This window comes from Phyllostomus hastatus, unplaced genomic scaffold (genome assembly GCF_019186645.2).
Source record: "Phyllostomus hastatus isolate PE091 unplaced genomic scaffold, TTU_PhHast_1.1 phas_contig_1162, whole genome shotgun sequence".
Classification (NCBI taxonomy): Eukaryota; Metazoa; Chordata; class Mammalia; order Chiroptera; family Phyllostomidae; genus Phyllostomus; species Phyllostomus hastatus.
This window is the reverse complement of record NW_025333537.1, coordinates 6,150,963-6,173,876: the sequence shown is the minus strand read 5'-3', so window position 1 is coordinate 6,173,876 and position 22,914 is coordinate 6,150,963. Positions and strand designations below refer to the sequence as shown.

The window sequence follows — 22,914 nt, the reverse complement described above, 5'->3', positions numbered from 1 at the left end:
ACTGGTATTTCAATTTAACCTTCTCTTCTATGCATAATGTTTGTGAAAATGCAAAGCAGAGTGCCTGGTACATGAGACACACTTAAAAAACCACAGACAGTATCACTTAGTTTTATCATAGGCTCTTATTAAATGTTTGTCTCCTCCCTTCCTAGATGTGACAGTTTTCATTTTGCAGCTACTTGTAACAAAACACCAAGAACTCTGTATTCAGTATCTTCATTTTAACTCCCACTGAAAACTAAGTTGCTACGGCCTGAAACTGAAACTGCTCATGTTCTGTTCACCATGTCTACAAAACCACCTCGTCCACTAGTCTTCTTGGTATGGACTTTATATGACCTCTATGGCAAGCACAGCTAACTAATCTTGACACTTTAAAAAATCCTGGTTTGGGTGACACCAATCCTTCCAGTTCTCATCTCTCACTGACCTTTCTTAGTGTCCTTTATATGTTCCTCTTTCCCTACCCATCCTGGAAATGTTGATACTCTTCAGTACTCCAGCCTCAGCTCTCCTCTCACCTTTCACATAATTTTCAATAATATTCAAGTGACAAAACACATAGTATTTTTGACACATCTTCCAGCAGATAAACTAGCAGAAAATGACTACATATTTTATAGACCTATGAAAAAAAACTGTAAAACAACGATATATGATTAGATAAGTACAAATTGTCCCATTAATATTCTTTTATGGATTGCCTATCAGCTATCCCTTTTTAATAGATAAGTGGCAAAAGCATCACATGTACAAAGTAAATTTATGAGAAAAACTGAAGACATTATCACTAGTGATCTTATTTTTCTGAACACTGGGAGAAGATTCCCTTTACCATCCACACTGTAAATATCTGTTACATGTCTGCTTACCCTCTAGATAAGAGATCCCTTTCCCTGCCTTTTCATCTTTGCACTTCTGGAAGGTAACTGATGGCTGGACTATCACAATGAGAGTACAGGAAAGAGGAGAATGGGAAGAAAAGTGAGCAATGAAGGGAAAGGGGAGGGTGAAGAAAGGGAAGAGAAGTTTTAAAATGCTAAAAAAAATATTCTCCTACATCAACATATTTCATCTTGTTATAGGAAAATCGTTTTTTTTTTGCTCTTAACAGCAAAAGACAGAGCATTTCTTAAATATGTACATTAGGTAGTGTACGAACATAAAAAAGAATCTCAGACTTAAGAGTAAAGAAAATATCCACATAACACAAAGACAGTCAAAATAATACACCTCCAATTGTGGGTGAGTGTGTGCACACATGTGTGTGTGACATACAAAAGTAATTAAAATATTTGAAAGCGTATTAGGCTATTTGTAGTATCATCCAAGAGCAGGGTACGTTTGCCCATTAAGGAAAGACAGCTACCGGCAATTAATTAAAAAACTACACTAGCAAGTTGGTTATTTGTGTTAACCAATACTTGTATTAACCCAACTACTGCAAACCTGATACCTAGAAAAAAATCAAAGGTGTAAACTGTTATAGGGGGCAATCAATTATTTTGCTAATAATGGCATTCAAAGGCTAAAGTGTATACACTGAAAATTCTGCCATAATCAAATGTGGACTGGAACTAAACTACACTAGAAATGAAAGTGGATTGAGTGCCAGCCTGCAAACCAAAGGGTTGCAGATCTGATTCCCAGTCAGGGCACATGCCTAGGATGCAGGCCAGGTCCCCAGTAGGGGGTGCATGAGAGGCAACCATACATTACTCTTTCTTTCCCTCTCTTTCTACTTCCTTTCCCCTCCTAATAAATAGGAGGGGAAATAAAAATAAATAAGTAAATAAGTAAATAAATGGAAGTGAATACCTCTCTAAAGGAAAGAAATTCTGTGATTGGAATATGTATTAAAAATGTATTTTTCACCGGTTTGTTTTTAAGTATATACTGGAAGCAAAGGCTTTTTCAAATTCAACATACTTTAGAAATCAGAATTTTTTAATGTTTAATGTTAGTTGTCATAACTCTTTAGGAGAAAGCCAAAGTTTTCTTTCCTGTTTATTACATTACAAAGGGTATGAGTAATAAAAGGTATGTCACTATAGAGAAGAAAATGGTATGAATAAATTTGTTTTTTCTTCTTGGACCTGCCTGGTCAAATGTATTATATATGTTCATATACATGATAATTTTTCTAAAATTATCCTGAGCATCATTTCATATCAAACAGTGAGAACTCTATTTTAGAGTCCACCAGCAAATGACTTAGTTTTGCTATTAATACACAGAGAAATTATAAGTCAAGAATTATACGCTATTAATCCAACAGGTGAAACTTATTCATCAATATAGTCATGTTTCCACTGTTAGAATTATTTTAGCTACATAAAATACGCCATGTGTTCAATCATATTTTTAACATATTGAACAAAAATAAATATATGCTAGTATTATTATAATTTATATTTAGAATACTATTGTTTAAAATATATTCCTTTTATTCATATGTAATGGCATCAAATAAGAGCATTCCTTAAAATAATAGTTTGTGCATACAATTGTTTAGCATTGGGCAGCAAATTTTTCTCTTCATTGGTCATTAAACTGATATATACAAAAAAAATTAAGCTTAAAGAAAACTTGTTTTTGTTTTTTCCCAAGTTATAAGCTAGCCACATAAATTATGTCATTTGATTCTCATAATAATCCTCTAACACTGTAACTGCTACTCAGTAACAGCAAAAAGCAAAAGTTCAGCTCAGGAAAAACTAAACACCCTGTCCAAAGGCAAATAATTTGTAAAGAAAAGTATAGAATGTGATCCTAAATCTTATGATTCTAAATGTCCTCCTCCACAGTGTCACTTTGTCCATCTAAAATGACTTACACATCAAGATTCTCTTTTAACATCCACCAAGAAGCTCTATGAACTACTCAGCAAGTAAATGTGAAAAAGTCATGACACTTACTCTATATAAAAGACTGGTAACTACATTTGACTTTTAAACATCATTTTTCACCACTAAAATACTAACTGCTATTCCCTCAATCATCTTATTTCTATACTTCTCTTCATCCTGCAAATTCCTGTCACACCATCACACAAACACCTGTACCTATTGACCAAACACCTATACTGACCCACATATTTGGGAGAGGCTCAGTTACTTCACCAGTGAGCAGTGGTGGGAATGCACCTTAAGCATGGAGAGGCATACTAATAATGGTACAAAGATCACTGTGGTAAAGCAATTCCATATTTAACCATTCACTCATCAACATTAAAAGCCACAATTTTAACCATTCAGAAAATTGAAGGAAAACACTAATTTTGTCCTTGGAACACCTGTGTTAGACCAAATCAATATAAATAAAAGAAAAAAAAATCCCTCTCCATCAATCAAAGCATCTGTAAACAGAAACACACCTTTACATACCCACATATTGACACATTTCTAAAAGCATCTATCCTTTCCAAACAAACTTCGATAATACTGTACATAATATATAATAGGATACACTATGTTCTATTTGAATACACTTCTTGAGTAAATCCTAAAGGATTTAGAATGTACTAATGAAGGAAAAATATTTCAAGGAAGTTTACAGTGATTTTAGGTGGGGGAGTGGGGTAGCCAGTCTCTATTTTATCTAATTTGAAAAAAAAACCCAAATTTTCATAAATTAGGTTTGGTTACTGAGGAGATCCTACAACCACTTCATCAAAGCTTTAAGACATTAAATGTTGCAGAGAAGGCTGAAAATTGAATCTCCGATAGGAACAAGGAAATTAAGAAAGTAAACGTTCCAAAAGAGGCAAGAACTGACAGCCAAAATTCTGGCTAATACCCAAAAGCTCTAACCTCAGAGCTACTATAAAAGGCTGCAAGAGCTTTTACCTGCAGCCAGGAGCTGAGACCCCTAGCTTAGGGCAAGATCATGGGTAGTAAAATAGGATAAAGATTGTGTACCCTATTCTTCGGAAATGAAATAATCACTATCAACTCATGATTCCAATTAAGTCTATGTTGTGTTCAGCAGTGAGGTTAAATATTTGATTCTGAAGGCTTTGTTTTTTGATTCTGGTTTAATTAATCCAAACCTCCATGTTTGTTTAGTATCAAGGACTGCCTTTGATGATTAAAAGTTTAGCACTATTTAGAAGTAATTCACAGTCCTAGTTTGACAATTATCCAGGATGTACTGACTGACTTTTAAGGGACACCAATCAATTCCATAAATATTGTCACCATTTGAATTCATTTGATTGTGTTTAAGGTTATGCCATATAATACTTTAAGGAAAAATATAAAAAAATTAACAAAACAGAGTATTTCAATTCTAAATAGTGTAGTAATAAGTAGTTTACACATAGGTAATATGATAATTATCATATTGATTGATATCATATGATTGATAATCATCTTTCCAGTTCAATTTTTAATATTCCACAAAAATTTTATAATACAGTATTTAATAAAATGTGACCAAGGAATCCATTTTAGTACATCTAAACTACTAACATTATTACAAAATAAATAAATAAGCTGCTTCCCTCACCAACCTCTTCACCAAAGATAGTTATGGTCAAACAAAAGAAACCAAAAAACCCCAAAAGCATTGTAAACACTCACCTTTTGTTGACTGGCTTTTCATCCTTTTCATATGGACGGACAAACCATTTCCCAATCCTAACGAAGTTCTTATCCATTAGGCACCTATGACAAAATTTTACATAAAAAAGTACTTTTATATAGTCATAAATTGGAAAGTCACTGTATCAATAATCACAGATAACACACACTTGGAAGTAAAAACATCACCAAACTATCAAAATGTTTCCTTATCACTTAAATTTTTACATTATACTTACTGATAGAACTTTCTGACTTTGGATACAGATTTTTATTATATATTATTAAGTAAAATTAATTGGTTGATGTATTCCTGAATTATACTTCTGAATTACTTCAAACCTAATCACATTTCTGAATTACTTCAATTCTGGGTCATCAGGAGTGCTGGGAGTCCAAGTAACATTTCTTAAGAGTACCTCAGAGATATTCTTACAAGTCACTGATGCCCATTTTACAAGTTTTAATGCTGGGTCTTTCTTGCTTGGCATGTGATAGGCAACCCTTTGCAAGGATCAGTTTAAAAAAAGAAAAGCACAGCAGAGCCTATTTTACTTAGGTGTTTTCCTTCTGCAGGCATAATAAAGCACTTGGTTGTGGCTTTGCAAGAAAGCAAAGAACTACAGTCATTTCTCCAATAACAAATATTTGCTACCCTCATAACTAAGTTGTGCCCTGCTTCTGTGTCCATGACATTTTGTGTACACTGTGTTCCAATGTCAAATTGGGGGTAATCTTTCTGAAGACACATTAAATAGCAATTGAACTCAACCAACGATGCACATAATTAAACTGAAGTGACAACAATATAGACAGCCTTGACCAAGTTCACTCATGTGCAGGCAAATGGCAACTGTACCATAACTGCCATCTAGCCAACTGTGAGATGCCATCATTTGTAAGGAGTACTCCTGGTTTTAAAAATATGAAATTGTGGGAGAAACTATACATTTTGAAATTGATGAAATGCAGTGATCTCTAACATTATTCAGTGAAATGACATAGGTTTTGCCAGAAAGCTTAATGTGATTCTTCTATACAAGGTTCTACCTATCAGTGAAAGAGCTGTACAGCAATCCTTTACTCAACAGTCAGGGAATTCTGCATGTGGCCGTGACTGTAATTTCCACACCATCGAGGATGATGAAAACAATTCAAACCTTCACCCAACTCATTAAGGGTTAGATAGGTTAGTAAGTGGCAATATTTTCCGCTGGCCACAATGTAACTCCCAATGGGCAGAGACAATTTGGAGCACCGCTGCATAAAAAAACTTACTGGTTTTAACTGGTTTTATTTTGAAAACTTCTACAAGATTGTTGAAAGTCATTTTCAAAGTAACCCAATCTGTTTTCCTAAGATTATAAATTAACTTGCTTTGTAGGGTTAAAGGATATGTGACCCCATTAAAGTTAGGATAGGAAATATGGAATATCAAATAAACTTAAAGTACTCAAGAAGCAAAACTGAAAAAGTATCTCCACAGCTTATTCCCCGAGATTTAACTGTATTTTTTAAGCTAGACTACATATATATAGATATTACCAATGAAAAACTCCACTGTTTGATATCAGGTTCCTTCCTCCAATAATACTACCAATAACTATTACTACAATCACTACTACTACCACCACCCTTTATCTCGTAACTATATGATATAAATGTTATAATGTCAATTTCCATAGATGAAGAAGCTGAGGCACAGTGAGAATGTCACCTAGGCAAGGTCACATAGCTAACAGACAGCACTGTCGGGATCAAGTCCAGGTAATTCTGATCATAGAGCCAGGACGCCAAACTATTACCATACACTGATTCTCATGCTGTCATATATCCTCAACGCTTTCATTTTTGAAACCCAGATGCATCTTATAATTGATGAGTCTATTTAATGATTCTTTATTCTCCAAAAGCTGTTATAAATTGAAGGTATAGCTTAAAATCAATGATGCTTAGAATGAAAGCAATAGGGCATGTAACAGGTACAGAATCACATCAAACACTATACTTGTCTTCTTCTGACATGTATCCGCACTTAACAAATACCACTTTAAATAAAGTATTCATCCTCTCATATATATCTTTGAAGGCCAGTATTTTTTTAAAAATCATTTATTCAATGAAAGAGAAAATAACATTAATTTATGGTTTATGGATAGAAAAAAATCCAAGGCTTTAGACAATATGAAAAAAAAGGAAAATATCTTTGACTAAAGAAGACAAGGTGTAAAGTCTGTTTCAAAACCCGTGCCCTTCTATGAAGTAATCGCCACCAACTTATTTGCTGATTTCATTCCAGAACTAACAAGGAGTGTGGGGGATGGAGGAGCAGCATAGAGCCAAGACCGCTCAAGGACAAAGGCAAAAGGCAAAAATCTCATGAAAATGCCCAGATTCTAACCCTCTGCACTAATATATCTCCTGGAGTTCCCACTACAGATGCTATTTCTTTGTCAAAACAATGTCAACAAAAAGTTATTACCACTACTACACAAAACAGTCATGGAAACTACTGATCCTTCCATCTGAAGCCATCTGGTTCCAAACGAGAATCGTAAGTTACTTATGTGATTTTCAACTGCTAATCAGTTTTTATGTGATCAGTGATTTCCTACACACTGAAAGGAAAACATGAGAACACAATTGTGTTAGATGAAGTAATGTTTTTACTCAGTTTTCTAGGTACTGAATTTGTAAGTGACATCTCTGCATAAGGGAGCAGGCACAGCCACGCTGCCAGCAGTGATATGGCAAAAAGTCAGTCAAATCACCAACTACCTTACCTAAGTTTGGGGCCAAATTATTGAAAGTGCTGAGTGCTATGCTCTTTTTCTCTCTCCTGACCCCTCAACCAATAGACAATCAATTGCTCAGGTAGATACAGAGATGAGTAAGTATGACCAAAAGTCTCCTTTTATTCAAGAAACAGGTAAAAAGAACTCAGCAACCATCACCATCAATTTCTACACTCTTCAATTACCTAAGTCTCAAATCTGGCTGGTCCAAAAAAGAAAATTCACAAACCTCATCTCTATCTCCACCAGACTCCCTTCTGTCTGTTATGGGAAGATATGAGAGAGAAGTGGATGCTGTCTTTGTTAAGGAAGGCAGTCCTTCTACATGACAGATACTTGGGACCACATGGTTCAAGAGCAGACTATAATGAGGTAGTAAGCCCTTAGTTCTCAATCCATTTGGGGATCATGATTCTATGACTTAAAAAAAAAATCTAATGAAGGTTATTATAGATTCTTTCTCCTGAAAAATGTGTGGAAGAACAAAATATCACATGTAATTCCACATAATTGGTAAACTCTCTGAAGCAGATCCTAGATTAAGAACTTCCACACTAAATATTACCATTAATCACTACTAACCCTGCTTTTGGCCTGGAATCCTTCTCTTGTCCCATTCTACCCCTTCCTTATCTATTTAAATCTGTTCATCTCTCCTGTCCCAGGTCAGCCTGCTCAGTAGTCTAATATCTGCAAATCAGCACTTTCACAACTGACTTGTACAATAATAATTTATTTCTGTGGCTCTTTTCTGCTAAGAAACTATAAGCAATTTGGGGAAAGACACAGTATCTATCTTATTCACTGACAGTATTAACACATATTTAAGTGTCCATTATGTAATATACTTTATGTTCTTTGTCCTAGTAGGTGGCTCAATAATTATCTGAGAAATGAATGCTATATACCAAGGGTGTTTTCCTACTCATTATATAATAATGTTATTCTTCTTGTTTGTAACCACAAACCATAAAGAGCCTCATACTATTATTTTAATTTTCTTTTATTTATGTGTTCTCGCTATGGGATGGACACTCTATTCAAAGAGGAAAAAAATCTATGTATTTCCCTTCTTTATAGCCAAGATATTCAATATGTAGGGAATCACATAGATGCTAAAAAATGTTTTGAAAGACTAGCATTACTACCCACATGCTTTAATTATACTTGAAGGAGAGAATACAGTAAAGTTTTTTAAAAGAGATAAATCTAAGATGAAAAATTTAAAGATCAAAAGTACAATTTCCCTTTTGTATATCTTATCAATCTGTATTTTATTATTTTTAAGTGGAAACAATTTATATTTAACTGAAATAAATAAACCTCGCAAACATATTCCATCTGCCAAAAAACTGCCGTAAATTAATATCATACATAGTGCTAAGAATACATATCAGTTAACCCTGGCTGTCCATTTAGTAATCCCAGTCATTATTATTGAGATTTTCAAAATTACCTTAGCATTAAGATAAAAGGTAATTTTATAAAGTAGTACAATATTATCTTACAAGATCACTATGTAACTCCTGATTTATAAAAACGTTCAAGGGCCTTGGCCAGATGGCTCAAGCACTGGTTAGAGCACTGTCCTGATATGCCAGGGTTGAGGGTTCAATCCCCAGTCAGGGCACATACAAGAATCAACCAATGATGCATAAACAAGTGGAACAACAAATCAATGTCTCTGTCTCTCTCTGCACCCCCCTCTCTCTCTCTCTCAAATCATTTCCTTTAAAATGTTCTTCAAGCAACAGTACTAGGAAAGCATTTCTCTTTAGAAATAATTCCCAGATCCCTACTACTGCTCACAAAATCACTGTCTCAAGAAGAAAAACCTGCTAGAAAATGGAAATGAAATCAGGTTGTGCATGTGTGTGCATGTGCACATTATGCCATATGGCTCTAAATAATTAACCTTGAGAGTAACTTGACTCCAAAGATGGCAAACACCAATCTCTAATCCTAAAGCCATGGGTAGACCTCATATAAGATGACAGGTGTCACAGCAGTAGCTCAGCAAGCCATTTCCCAGATGGGACAGTTAGATTTAGAAGGGAGACACCCCATCTCTGGCTACTTCTGTGCCCCTAAAATTACGAAATTATGCAGATTTGTCAGTTTTCATAGATTCAAGTCCAAGGATAGTGTTCCTCTACCACACCCCTCAACCAAACTGCACTTGAGTGTTATCATATAGTTACAGAGCTGCTCAGGTAGACTACTTTTATATAACTTCAAAACAGAATAACCTCACCATCATCAAAAGCCCTTTCCTTCCTACCCTAATCTATGCCAAATACATATGCAAAGAAGTCTGCTTTCTAGAAACTGCAGTGCTCCCAATTCCCAAGCAGATAACAGAAACCCGTATCATTTAGGGGCTGAAGAAACCTTTCAACCAATTCCTTCTATCTCCATTCCACTGGGTTCCTGCTGTGCCCTAGTGGATGCTGCCTCCTCTATCTAGCCAAGCAAACCCTATTATTCCAGTCCTCTCCCAAATTTGTGTAAGGTGAGGCTCTTAACGTAGGCCTAGCCTCACCTGAAACATCCATTCTAATGCAATTCCAAAGAACCACACAAAATTTTTTTACTCTTTAAAAAATTTAAAGTCTTAATCTTTCCCTGTCCTAAAGATATTAAATAGATAAAATGATTAGTTTTACGGTGAACATGTTTCTCTCTATTCATTTACAATTGGACATGTGCTTTCATTCACTGTGTTTTTAATGTCTAGTGTCTGTTCCTTTAAAGCATATGCCCCTTAGGTCTAAAGACTCATTTTCCTACGGTCCTTTAGAGAAGTGCACACTGTCACAATTTAATAAAATGGGATTTTACTGATTACTCACATCCTGCTCCTGTCACCACATTATCCTCAAGGACTCTCAATGTTGCAATGATATATCACCACTTCTTCACCCACGGCTGTACCTACCACTGTGCTCTACTGAATACAGGGTGGGCAAAATAAGTTCACCGCTGTGAGTACACAAAACACATATTTTATTCTTGTATTATTATTTATTAATTATTATATTATTTATTTGTATCACAACTATAAATCTGCTTTTGCCCACCCCTGTATGTTTATTATCTTGAAATCCTTGGCTCACCACATCTAGGGACATCGCTCATTTGCCCTCTGATGATCACCTCTATTGGACCACGATACCACAGGGCATTAAAAGCTAGTACTTTACAAAGATGTCGTTACCATAATTATAATTCCAATTTTCATTTTATTTAATTTTTACAAATGAGTATCTTCACTCTAAACAGCAACTCTTGGCAAAGCAAGAGGCTCTGGGCCAAAAGCAACTTTACAGCTGTGTTACAAACTACTGAGGGGTGAGTGTGCTGACAATCCACTAGGAAAACAGCACCAGTGGACTACTTGGAAGAGCCATTATGTTTTACAAATGTCAGAAACCCACAGAGTAAAGTCTCTCTAAGCAAGCTTGGACAGGACAGAGTACAACGGCTTCAAAAGACCCATGTGATCTTCTATTGTGTGCAAAGCAATGATTTGCATGTTATAAAGAAAAAATACTTTTCCAATATCAGTTTATGTTTTATTCTAAAAACTTAAGAAACTAAAATTAAAGTCTACTACCACACAAAAAAAGCCAATTTGACAGCATTACAACATTTAAAATATTTCTATGAAGGTACAAAAGCAAGATGTTCCTAAGTTCCATAGATGGTACAAATCACCGAGGCAACAGCAAAAACTCTGGGTGAAAAGAACTGCATACGTTTCCTGGTCTGTTTGTTTTTTAACTATTTAACCCACTGTTTTACTTCATTTAGCTAGTCTGGTGAGAAGGATATGGTATATTATAAAAACTATACAAATTAGAATAACATAAGAGTAATAGTCATTAAATCTATAATACTAAAAATGCTGAATGAAGAAACGCCTCAAGAAAAGATGGCAGATTTCTGTTTTCCCGTATCTAGTCCCAGCCAAAGTATTTTCCCATTAGTGAGCAGTGTGAGACAACCTAAACTTAAAATACTAAGAGTAACCTTTGATAAATTCATTACAAATATGTAACAAAATCCCGCTAAGTTGCAAAACCTGATGAAAAACAATCTGAACTAGTACAACAGATGGAGAGGGAAGGAAGGAGAGGACGAAAGGGGAAGAATCAAGTCAAATTAGCAGAGATTCTATGTAAATAAAAAGCAAATTAATGATATGTCATCATTCTGGGCAATTTGCCAGAAAGAGATAATCAATCATTAAGAAAAGAGGAAGCTCATATTACTTTCTCAGGAAGGAAAATAAAAAGGATGACTGCATGATCTAAAATTATAATAGTTGGAAGGCCTAAATATTCAAATATTGAAATTCTAAGAATTCACAAAAGAAAAAAATACCAAAAGCAGCCAATATGGCTCAGTTTTTAAAAACATGTATAAATACATTCATAATTGTGCTTTAGAAATATATCTGTGTTAAGGTAACACAACCTACACCTGTTTGTAGAGTAGATTATTAGAAGGGAGATGGCCTTAATTGATAGGATGGTAGACTGCACCCTTTTCCCAAATATGTGCTATCCCTTCCCTCTCTCACTGACATCAAGCTTGGCCATGAGATGTTGGTGCCTCCCACTAACTGATATTACTTTCTCATCCTTTTGACTTTGGTGGTAAATATCTTGGCCAGTAAAATGTGAGCACAAATGACATACGCCACTTTTGAACAGAGGCTTCAATGGGCTATTACACCACTGCCCTCACTGCAAAGAGCTCAGCAAATCTTTGACAGGGCTGCCCTGTCAGCATGATTCCTGCCCGCAGGAAAGACAGTGCTGTAGTAAAGGACTCACAATGGACAAGCAGCATGAGCAAGATAAACCTCAATTGTTGTAAGATAGTAAGATCTTTCAGGTCTTTTGTTTCTGAAGCATAACTGAGCCTAACCTGATTGGTGAAAGAGGCCACTGCAAAACCTCATGAAACACATTATACCTTAAAAGTAGGCCAGTGGCAACCAAAATGAAGAGAATGGGACTGATTAGAGAAATATCTGGAAGACTGAAGGAAAGGTTGGGGGTTCAATGTTGTAGAATGAGAACCACATGCAAGTAGAATTAGATAAATTACACATGACCCCAAAGAAAAGAATTAAGATAAGAAATGAAGTTATAGGGTGACAGATTTCTGCTCAGCATAAGAAAGACTTTCTAACAATGAATGCTCTCCACAGATGAAAAGACCTTCTTTGGGAAGCTGTGCTCATATAACCAGAGTATTCCAGGAAAGAATACATGAGCACATAAAAAGGGTATTATAGAATGGGACTCCAGAATCACCTAGATAAACAGACTGACTTTTAATGTTGTGCCCGACTCTGAAAACTGACACCAACACTTCCAGTGGCTGACAGTAACAGCAGTTAACCATTACTGAACTCCGTGTTGAGCAAAACAGTCCTTCGCCATTTTATAGGTAAAGAACAGGGGCTCAGTGAGCTTGAGTCACTCTTCCAAATCATACAGTTACACAACTGGCAGAGCCAAGACCCAAAATATCTGTCTCTGGAGGCTGTGAAAAAATGGACTTCTAGAAATGTATGCTCCTATAGAGATATATAAAATTAAAGCCAGATATGTTAGCTTCCATAGGAACCCTCAATGGAAAAAGCTCATGAATAAGCAGCCCTGATGTGTGTGTGTGTGTGTGTGTGTGTGTGTGGTTTTTTATGGCAGATATAACACTGGCACACGTACACAATATAACATATGCAAACAGTGAAGAGTTATAGAAGAAAGGAGTAAATGAATGATAAAATATCTGAAATCATATTACCCTAGAATCTAAAATACTCTACACTGTATCAATACAGTTTTACCTCAGTACCAATCAACAGCAACTAGACATGAAATTCTTATTCTGTGTGAAGTCCACAACATTACCTGAATTTCTGTAGTGAAATTATTTTTAATAAACCAATGCAGTGACTTATGATTCTGTATACACTAACCAACACCACCTTTTGGAAGATAGGTTGATTGTATATGCCTCCTGCTTAGCTATAAAGTGAGAGCTCTCAAGGTCCTTCACGAAATTCCCTTTTAATTAAATCTGTATGCTTAAGTAAAAAGTTGAAAAAATAAATCACTTGTACAAGCTTTTAATAGGCAAACTAAAAAAAAAAATGGTTCAGGAAGCACAAATACCCTTCAAGGGATAATTCCTTGGTGATCTGTTTCAATAACTACTTCTGGCTTTCTATGCCAGAAATTCAAAACATCCACACTGGGAAACCACGTGGATGTTATCTGAATGGAAATGGAATGGCATAACAGAAAATTGCTGAAAATGAGAGTAAACTGTATTTCAATAAACTGAGGCTGTAAACAGTAACTAAGTTACAGCAAATGGTCTAAGCTATAAGAACAACAAAAGGGCAAGCGTGTATTAGCCAATCCACTTTCTATTGGCAGTGAATAAAGAATGCTAAAAACAACCATTTAAAATGCTTCCCTGCCTCATAAGTAGGGTAATTTTCATTCATAGAACACAGATACTTAAAAGTTATTTTAAAGCACAAAAGAATAACTACAATTTTTCAAAAAAAAATCACAACATTTTCATTTTAAGAGCCGGTTTGATTATTGTTTTCTAAAATAAGCATTGTTTTATTTGTTTCAAAATAAAATCTTATAAGATGATTGAAGTCAAAATATGCAAAATAATATTTATGGCATAAAGGAATTAATAATTATTGAACATTAACAATAGGCCGAATATTATTCAATGTACATCATATATACCACCAAGCAAGAACGCAAGAAACCAATGCTTCTATACTTAATTTAAAGGGCACTAACTAAGACTTAGTGAGGTTAGGGTAACTGGCCCAAGTAACAGATCCTGAAATCAAACCAAGGTCTAACCTAAAGTCCTTTAGAACTATCCCAAGCTTTTATTACAAGGCATATTGCATATGTCACAATTAACTTTCTTATAAAATAATTCATTTTGACCTGGACTTCAGTTTTTATCACCAATTCTGTACTCATGAGCACAGAATAAATGAATTATCTGCATTTCTCCTCTCCCAGTGTTTCTGCTTTCTGCTTTCTAATTTCTCCCACCCAAAACATGCTACCATTTAAAATACAAAAAACTAGCCTTGCTCTTGCGTAGCTCAGTGAATTGAGCACAGGCTGCAAACCAAAGGGTTGTAGGTTCGATTTCCAGTCAGGGCACATGCCTGGGTTGTAGGCCAGGTCCCCAATGGGGACCACACGAGAACCAACCACACATTGATGTTTCTCTCTCTTTCTCCCTCCCTTCCCCTGTCTAAAAATAAATAAATAAAATCTTTTTTAAAATTAAAAAAAATAATAAACTGAAAATACAATTCAACCACAAATTCATTAGTATTTTTGTTAAATTAAATTATAAAAAATAACACAGCAAATACAATTTTTAAAATAGGTACTTTGTCCCTTATAAATTAAAAACTTATGTGAAAAGGATTGTGTTTAAAGATACATTAATTACTTTATAGATATAAGAGATTGATTCTGGCAGAAGATTATGAAAACAGTAAAATTTCCAGATTTTCCTGGACCTTGTATGTACTATGCTTGGATTTTGTTCTCTTTTGCAGTAGGAGAGAGAATTACCAAATTCTCTTACATATTCTGGAATATGTAAGAGTATTAATACAACTCATAAAGCCAATGCTTCTAAAATATACTGCCCTTAGTAACAGGTAGCCTCTATGTCTACTCCAAATCACAGAGGTAGGAACTAAAATTCAGAATGAAAATACAGGTAAATATTGTGGGAAAGGTCTTTCTGAGTGACTTAAATGATGACAACTTATCAACTGTAGCTTAAAAATCCTAAGCAGTGATAGTATAGTGATACTACCCTAGACAATAGCTTAGATAAGAAACAATGATACTAGAATGTCTTATGACCACCTAGAAGTACTATATATAAACTCAGGAAGAGAGGTGGAAAAGATTTTCCATAGAACTAACTCATTCTTTCTTATCTAGTTCTTCCCTTAAAACACAACCCTGAGCCTGAACATACTGTTATGCCAGGAAGTAACAAGAGCTCAAACAATGATGAGAACAACTCAAAAAACATAGGAGCCATCATTAAGGGGCTTCCCCTGGCCAAATGTGAAAGAACTCAAGCATCAAAATAAATAATGGTAATCAATTATAAGCTATTGGATAACACAGAAATCCACTTTCCAAATTTATACAGAGATAAAGATTAAGGGAGATAAAGACATAAATACAGTTGTACATGGGAGAAATGGAAAACTCTTCCTTTCAATAGAATGGCAACTAATAAAAGTAGAAGGCACAGTAGCATTTGAAAATTAACAGTACAGCCATAGAAGTAATAACTAATTTAGACAAAGACCACCAATAGAGGCTAAAACAAGTGAGTCAAAATTTAATAACAGGATTATTATACAATCTCTTTGGATTTGGCCACAAAATGATTAATTATAAAGACAGAATTAAGCAATATAGTTAACAAGTACTTATTAATTTGCACTGGTGAAACCTAGCAAAATTATCACCTCAGACAAGTGATCAACAATGTTTATGTCATTAAAAATGAAATATTGAAATCCTGGGCCTCCTACTATGATACACTGAGAAGGACACAATATCACTTCTATGGTATTCCTACTAAAAAGCATAACCTAAATCTATCTAATCATGAGGAAACTATATCAAATTGAGGGACTTCATATAAAACATATGGCCTGAACTCATTCAAAATGTCAATGTCAAGAAAGAAAGAGAAAAGCTAAGGAACTCTTGTGGACTTAAAGAGCATGTGAACTAAATATAACGCATGATCATGGACTGGATCCTGGGGAAGGAAGGTGAAGCTATAAAGAACATAACTGGACAACTGATAACACTGGAAGTGAACTACAGATTTGATAATGGTATTTTACCAATATATGCAAATGATGCTAATGGTTCAGAGAATAATGTGTGTGTGTGTTATACACACATGTGTGAGCATACACACACACCCAGGGGAGAAGGTTTTAGGACAAGCAATCATACTAATTAATTATAAAGCAAACTGGGCAAATAAAAACTACCGGTAAATTTGTGTAAAAGGATATATGAAGTGCTTTGTGCTATTCCTGAAAATTCTCTCACTCTGAAATTGTATCAATATAAAAGAGATTTATAAAATTTTATTTTTATAAAGCTTCATGAAAGCATTTTAAGGACTACAGGAACCCTCTGAGTGCCTAGCATTACACTGAGGTTTCTCACAACCACCTTGGCGCCGTTCCTTCTCTTACCTTTCTAACAGATTGTGGATCGCTTTGAAGAGTAGCGTCCGACATTCATAGGAAAGGCCATTTTCCCAAAGTCCCTCTTCCACAACTGAAAAAAAAAAGAAAAATGAACCAATAAGCAGGCATCCAAATAAAAACAAACTTTACATTTCTTCTAAAGCAAAGTGAATGAGTAAATGTAAATAAATTATTTCATACTGAAACAGAAGAAGGAAGGCAAATATTTCAAAGTCATAAAATACAAGATACTGAAGGAAATATGTGTTTAGATTTTAAAGTCTTTGAAATACAGACATGGAATAGACTCCCTCTCCCACAGAAGTCTTTCCAACCTGCTTATTCCAAGTTTAAAGTCACTTGAAATTCTCAAATCAATCTTTCTACCTTATAGTGTTACAAAGACTAATTTTGTTAAAGTCCTATTTAAAGGTATTTAAACAGAATTAATACCAAGGTTATCACATGTATTTTCACAGGGAAAATCAAAAGGAAAAATACCCAATAATGTCAGAGTTACACAAAACTTTTTAAATGTTTTGAAGGCAATTACCTGAACAGGATTTAAGGACATGATTTTAGGGAGAATATCAGAAAATTAAATCTTAATATAACACCAATTTATTTCCTAAACTCATAATTTCATTAATGTTTGACATTTGGGTAAATACTGTACTTCCCTTTGAAATATATTATAACATTGAGCCACAAGTAACTAACACCAAGAGAATCCAATAGACTGACAATGCCCATGCATTCCTAATGTTCTTTTCATACATGAAAAGATATAAAACACCCTAAAGATGATAGCTAATTTTCTTTTAAATTGTATTAATTCAACTCGAGATAGCAAAAAATTGGAAGGATAGAAAAGACATTTGTAGAAGAAAATTTCCTCTCCCTTCTACTTGTTATCTTGACAAAAGCATTCACCAGAGAAAATCCTGACAGGATTAAAACACATGTTAAATCCAGGACTTCAGGCCAAGATGGAGGCGTAGGTATATACACTTTGCCTCCATGCATAACCAAAAGAAGGACAACATTTAAAAACAAAACAAAACAAAAAAAACTCACAACCAGAACTGCCAGAAAATCGAACTGTATGGAAGTCTGACAACCAAGGGGTTAAAAGAAGAAACATTCACCCAGACTGGAAGGAGGGGTGGAGATAGGCAGCTGGGGTGGAGAGGACTCGCAGCAAGGCTGCAGGGCAGCTGGAGGACCGGGGCAGGTGAGGAAGTGGCTGGTGGATTGGGCGGTCCCACATTTCTATGGGGATAAACTGGGAAGAACAACTGGGGAGTGAGACAGACTGTGCAACCCAGGGTTCCAGTGTGGGGAACTAAGGCCTCAAAACCTCTGGCTATAAAAACCTGTGGGGGTTGAGGCGGCAGAAGAAACTGCCAGCCTCACACGAGAGTTCCTTGGAGGGACCCAGAAGGTCCCAGAATATACACAAACCGACCAGCCTCAGAGTCAGCACCAGAAGGGCCCAATTTGCTTGTGGGTAGTGGAGGAAGTGACTGAAAGCTGGCTAAGAGTGGAGCAGGCAGCTCTGTTCTCTCTCAGACCCTCCCCCACGTACAGTGCCAAAACACAGCAACATAGGTTGCCCCACCCTGGCAAATATCTAAGGCTCCACCCCTTCCTATGTAACAGGTGCACTGAGACCAAAAAAAAAAAGGGGGGGCCCCAAATGAAAGAAAAGATCAAAGCTCCAGAAACATACATCTAAGTGATGAAGAGATAGCCAACCTATTAGATGCAGAGTTCAAAACACTGGTAATCAGGAAGCTCACAGAACTGGTTGAGTATGGTGGCAAAACAGAAGAAAGAGTGAAGGCTATGAAAAGTGAAATAAAAGAAAATGCACAGGGAACCAACAGTGAGGGGAAGGAAACCTAGACTCATATCAATGGCTTGGATCAGAAGGAAGAAATAAACAATCAACCAAAACAGAATGAAGAAACAAGGAATGAGGAGAGGCTTAGGAACCTCTAGGACAATTTTAAATATTCCAACATTTGAATCATAGGGGTACCAGGAGAAAAGGAAGAGCAAGACATTGAAAACTTATTTGAAAACCTAATGAAGGAGAACTTCTCCAGTCTGGCAAAGGAAACAGACTTCCAAGAAGCTCAGGGTCTCAAAGAAGTTGGACCTAAGGACGCACACACCAAGGCACATCCTAATTTCATTATCTGAGATTAAGGATAAGGAGAGAATCTTAAAAGCAGCAAAAGAAAAGGAGACAGTTACCTACAAAGGAGTTCCCATTAGACTCTCGGCTGATTTCTCAAAAGAAACCTTGCAGGCAAAACTCTATCCAGAAAAGCTATCATTTAAAATGGAAGGGCAGATAAAGTGTTTCCCAGATAAGGTCAAGTTAAAGGAGTTCATCATCATCACCAAGCCCTTATTATATGAAATGTTAAAGGGACTTATCTAAGAAAAAGAAGAAGGTCAAAAATACGAATGGTAAAATGACAACAAACTCAAAACTATCAACAACCGAACCTAAAAAAACTAAATCAAAAACAAACTAAGCAAACAACTAGAATAGGGACAGAAATCACAGAAATGGAAATCATGTGGGAGCTTATCAGTAGGGAGGAGAAGGGGCGAGAATGGAAGAAAAGGTACAGGGAATAACAAGCATAAATGGTAGGTACAAAATAGGGGGAGGTCAAGAATAGTATGGGAAATGGAGAAGCCAAAGAACTTATATGTATGACTCATGGACATGAACTAAGATAGGGGAATGCAGGTGGGAAGGGGGTGCAGGGCAGAGGGGAATAAAGGAGAGAAAAAATGAGACAACTGTAATATCATAATCAATACATTTTTTTAAAAGTCTTTTATTTCAAAATGACAATAATAAAATAACTTCTATTTTTTAAGATCGGTTTTCTATCCAGAAAAGAACCTTGTTCATTTTCTGAGGCTTTATTCTATGTGTCAAGTTTTAAATCAAGAACACTATACATAAATGAGCTGGGTGCGGGGAGGGGCAGAGAACTTTTCACCACAACACTATGAGACAGAGTAAAGAACATGTGGCATCCACTTTAGCCACTCAGCATCTGACATCTTCCTTTCACTGATGATTGCCTACTTCATGAATTCTGGTTGGGGTCAAAGATGACCACCCCCTAACAAGAGCTGAAAATACTGATCCTCTCTTTCCCATATCCTCTGGCAATGTGGACAAGGTTATATATACTAAACTTCACTAGATATTCCTGCACCACACTTCTGACCCTGGACCTGGAGACACAAAACGGAGATAAAGGACAAAGATCTTTCGGTGGGCACTACAAGTAGTAGCATCGGTTCCATGGCATCTAGTGATGCTGTAGTGATAGCACTAGTTTCTCATCAAACCAACTATGCAGCAATGACCCTAGAAGTGCCAAAGAGTTCTCTGAACACCCAAAATCCTTTTAATCAACTCCTTTTCTTAGTTTGTGACTAAGAATTCTGACCAATACAGTTTATTCTCCATTATACAAATGAGAAAACTAAGGCTTAAAAATCTTAAACTTGCCCAAGGTAACATAACCAAAGTTCAAGAATATAGAGTGAAACATAACTACTATACTCAGCAGCCAACATGATTAAATGTATTTTATATCTACTTTTAGAAATAGTAATTATTCCATTAATTAAACTCATCAAAGCAGTTTATTTTCATAGCTGCTGTGACTAGGACATTTCAGATATTCATAAACATGTGCTCATCTGACATGATAAACTCCTTATGTCTAGGTTAAGAGGATTAGTGGCAAAGATGAGATGCAAACCCAAGTTTTCTGACTCTAACACCCGTGCTCCTTCCATAAAACTGTGCTTCTCCATATGGTTAGTGTTAAGCTAACCCACCTCATCCCCCTCTTTTACTCTTAGTACTGGCTAGAAAGGTAATTTTCAACACTGAAGTTAAATTACCCTTTGAATCCACCATTCGCTCTTTAAATTAATGTTTTCTAAATAGCTGCAAGTAACCTTTTCAAAAGTTAAACAAAATTAAAATTGCTTCTGCAATCTATTTGTACAGCTCCATGGTAAAGTCAGAGAAAATCACATAATAGCTTCTTAGGCTAATTTATCTAAGACACCCTCCTCCCAAGGTAAAATTTAAACCAACACTTCATTTGCTTCATATTGAGATTCTTCAGAAAGCATCCTTTGGCATGGGGTAGGGGAAAGTAGTCAATGTAGGTAAGTTTCTATAAATGATGTAAGATGCACTTACTACTTAATTTGCTATCTCCCTTCCAAGTGGACTGAGAAAACAGAGCAACTGCCAAGAAGTTCATGAGGCCTGCAGGTGCTGGGGCCTGTCTCTACGGAACCTACAATCTCCCAAGGGCACACTGTCTTGGGAGATTGTAGGAACATATTTTGGGACACACTTTTTTTTAAAAAAAGCCTTTCTAATTCATTTGATCTTTCAAGTTGCAACTTAAATGCATATTAATTACTTCAGAATATAAAGTTGCAAGAAGACAATCTCTATAGTTTATATTCATAAACCTATTTACATATAACAGAAGATAATTTTTCTAACATTTGTCAACACTATCAGAAAAGAAAGCACCAAGAGACCTAAAATGTGTGAACAATAAAGGAGTGGCAAGCATCAACCAACACAAAGAATTCCTAAATTAAAACATCCTCCTGCTGTTATGTGGTCTATGACAGCCACACTAAAGCTAAAAAAATAAAACTAAGTACCACTACAGCTGCCTATTTATAAAAAACCCTATTTTTGGTACTAAAGTTATCTCACTTATATTGTATAAGCTATAATCAGAATATTTTTAAATTGTTGTTATTCAACCTTTTTTAAAATAGTAATCCTCATAATCAAATATTTAAATTGCAAAAATACTATATAAAGTTTTTTTTGCAGAATATAGTGTTTTAGAAAGTTTAATTAGCACTAAGTATTGCTAAGTGCCCAAATAATTTTTCAAAATCCTCACAAACTGTAATACAAAACTATTAACTTTGCAAAGCATGGCTCTTTGCAGAATTAATAAGCTTCTCTGAAAGAAAAACCATACAAAAGTTTCGGGGGGGAGATTCACTATGGCAAAATATCAAAGCAGCACATACTTCCACGATTGTATGTTTCCCAGCAGAGACCTTGGAAAGATATACCTCCCAATTCGACAAATGAAACTGACACACTTCACTTAAAGGGGAAAAATGAGAGGGGGGGAATGCAATAGGATAGGGAGGAGCATAAAGATTGTGAAACCTTTAAGAAATTCAAGCTCATCCATTTAGAATTCAGGTCACCCTGCCTTGCACAGTTTAAAAGTAGAAATACTTTCAAAGAACACATATTTCCTCTGAGCTATGATACATATTTCCTTTTAATGTATCATATTGCAGCAACAGCTGAAATGAAGGTCTAGACATCAAAAACACTTCTTACTCCCACCTACTGCTTTTTTACCTCAGGCATCAAAACTAATGAAACCTATTATCCAGAACATTGAGTTCAGTAACCACATTGGCCAGTGCAAATATTGGAGGGGGAGGGACCCGTTCAGGGATGACACTCCTTATTCAGCCATTAAAATTACTGAAAATCAAATTTTGCTCCAAACTCCAGAAATACAAATAGATTAAAGCAAGGCCCAGGAAACACGATTATTTCCCAGTTAGATTTCAGTGACAAACTGCTAAAGATAGAACAGGTCTGCCACCAATCGGCCCCACTGCCTTTGTTTTCACCTTTATCTGCAATATATAAAGCAAGATCAGTTTTTAAATACTGTTTTTAATTATTACATGTACTACCTAAGAATTGCACTACAAAGACATAATAAGAAAACATTTATCAATTTATTTCATGGGTTGGATCAAATGAAATTTAAAGATAAGTATATACAGAATTTTTAAGTATCTGCTTAAAATGACATACAAAAATTTGAGTAACAAAGTAGCATAATGCTATGTTAATTCTAAAATATAGCATTATACCCATAAAATCCTATTATATACAACACTATTGATTGATCACAGCTGTGCCAACATATATTGGCTTGTAAAATCTATATCTGAAATCATTAATAACTAAATGGACTTATTACTTATATCAAATTCAACCCACTTAGAGCTCTGGCTTCCTCGAATAGCTTGTGTATGTAGCATATTTGGTATCACTTATCACATCTGTGTTGAAAATGGATTTTAA

General features: G+C 35.4%; 1 protein-coding gene across 2 annotated transcripts in view; it reads right to left on the bottom strand.

Moving 5' to 3' along the window:
• The window catches only part of MED13L (mediator complex subunit 13L), a 260,578-nt gene that overhangs the window by 109,241 nt on the left and 128,423 nt on the right, over positions 1-22,914 (bottom strand). For both annotated transcript variants that reach the window (XM_045846637.1, XM_045846643.1), the window contains exons 3-4: positions 16,707-16,791; positions 4,587-4,670 (exon numbers count right to left, since the gene is read on the bottom strand). In XM_045846637.1, coding sequence (XP_045702593.1) covers positions 4,587-4,670; positions 16,707-16,791 — 169 coding nt within the window. The remainder of the gene's footprint in view (positions 1-4,586; positions 4,671-16,706; positions 16,792-22,914) is intronic.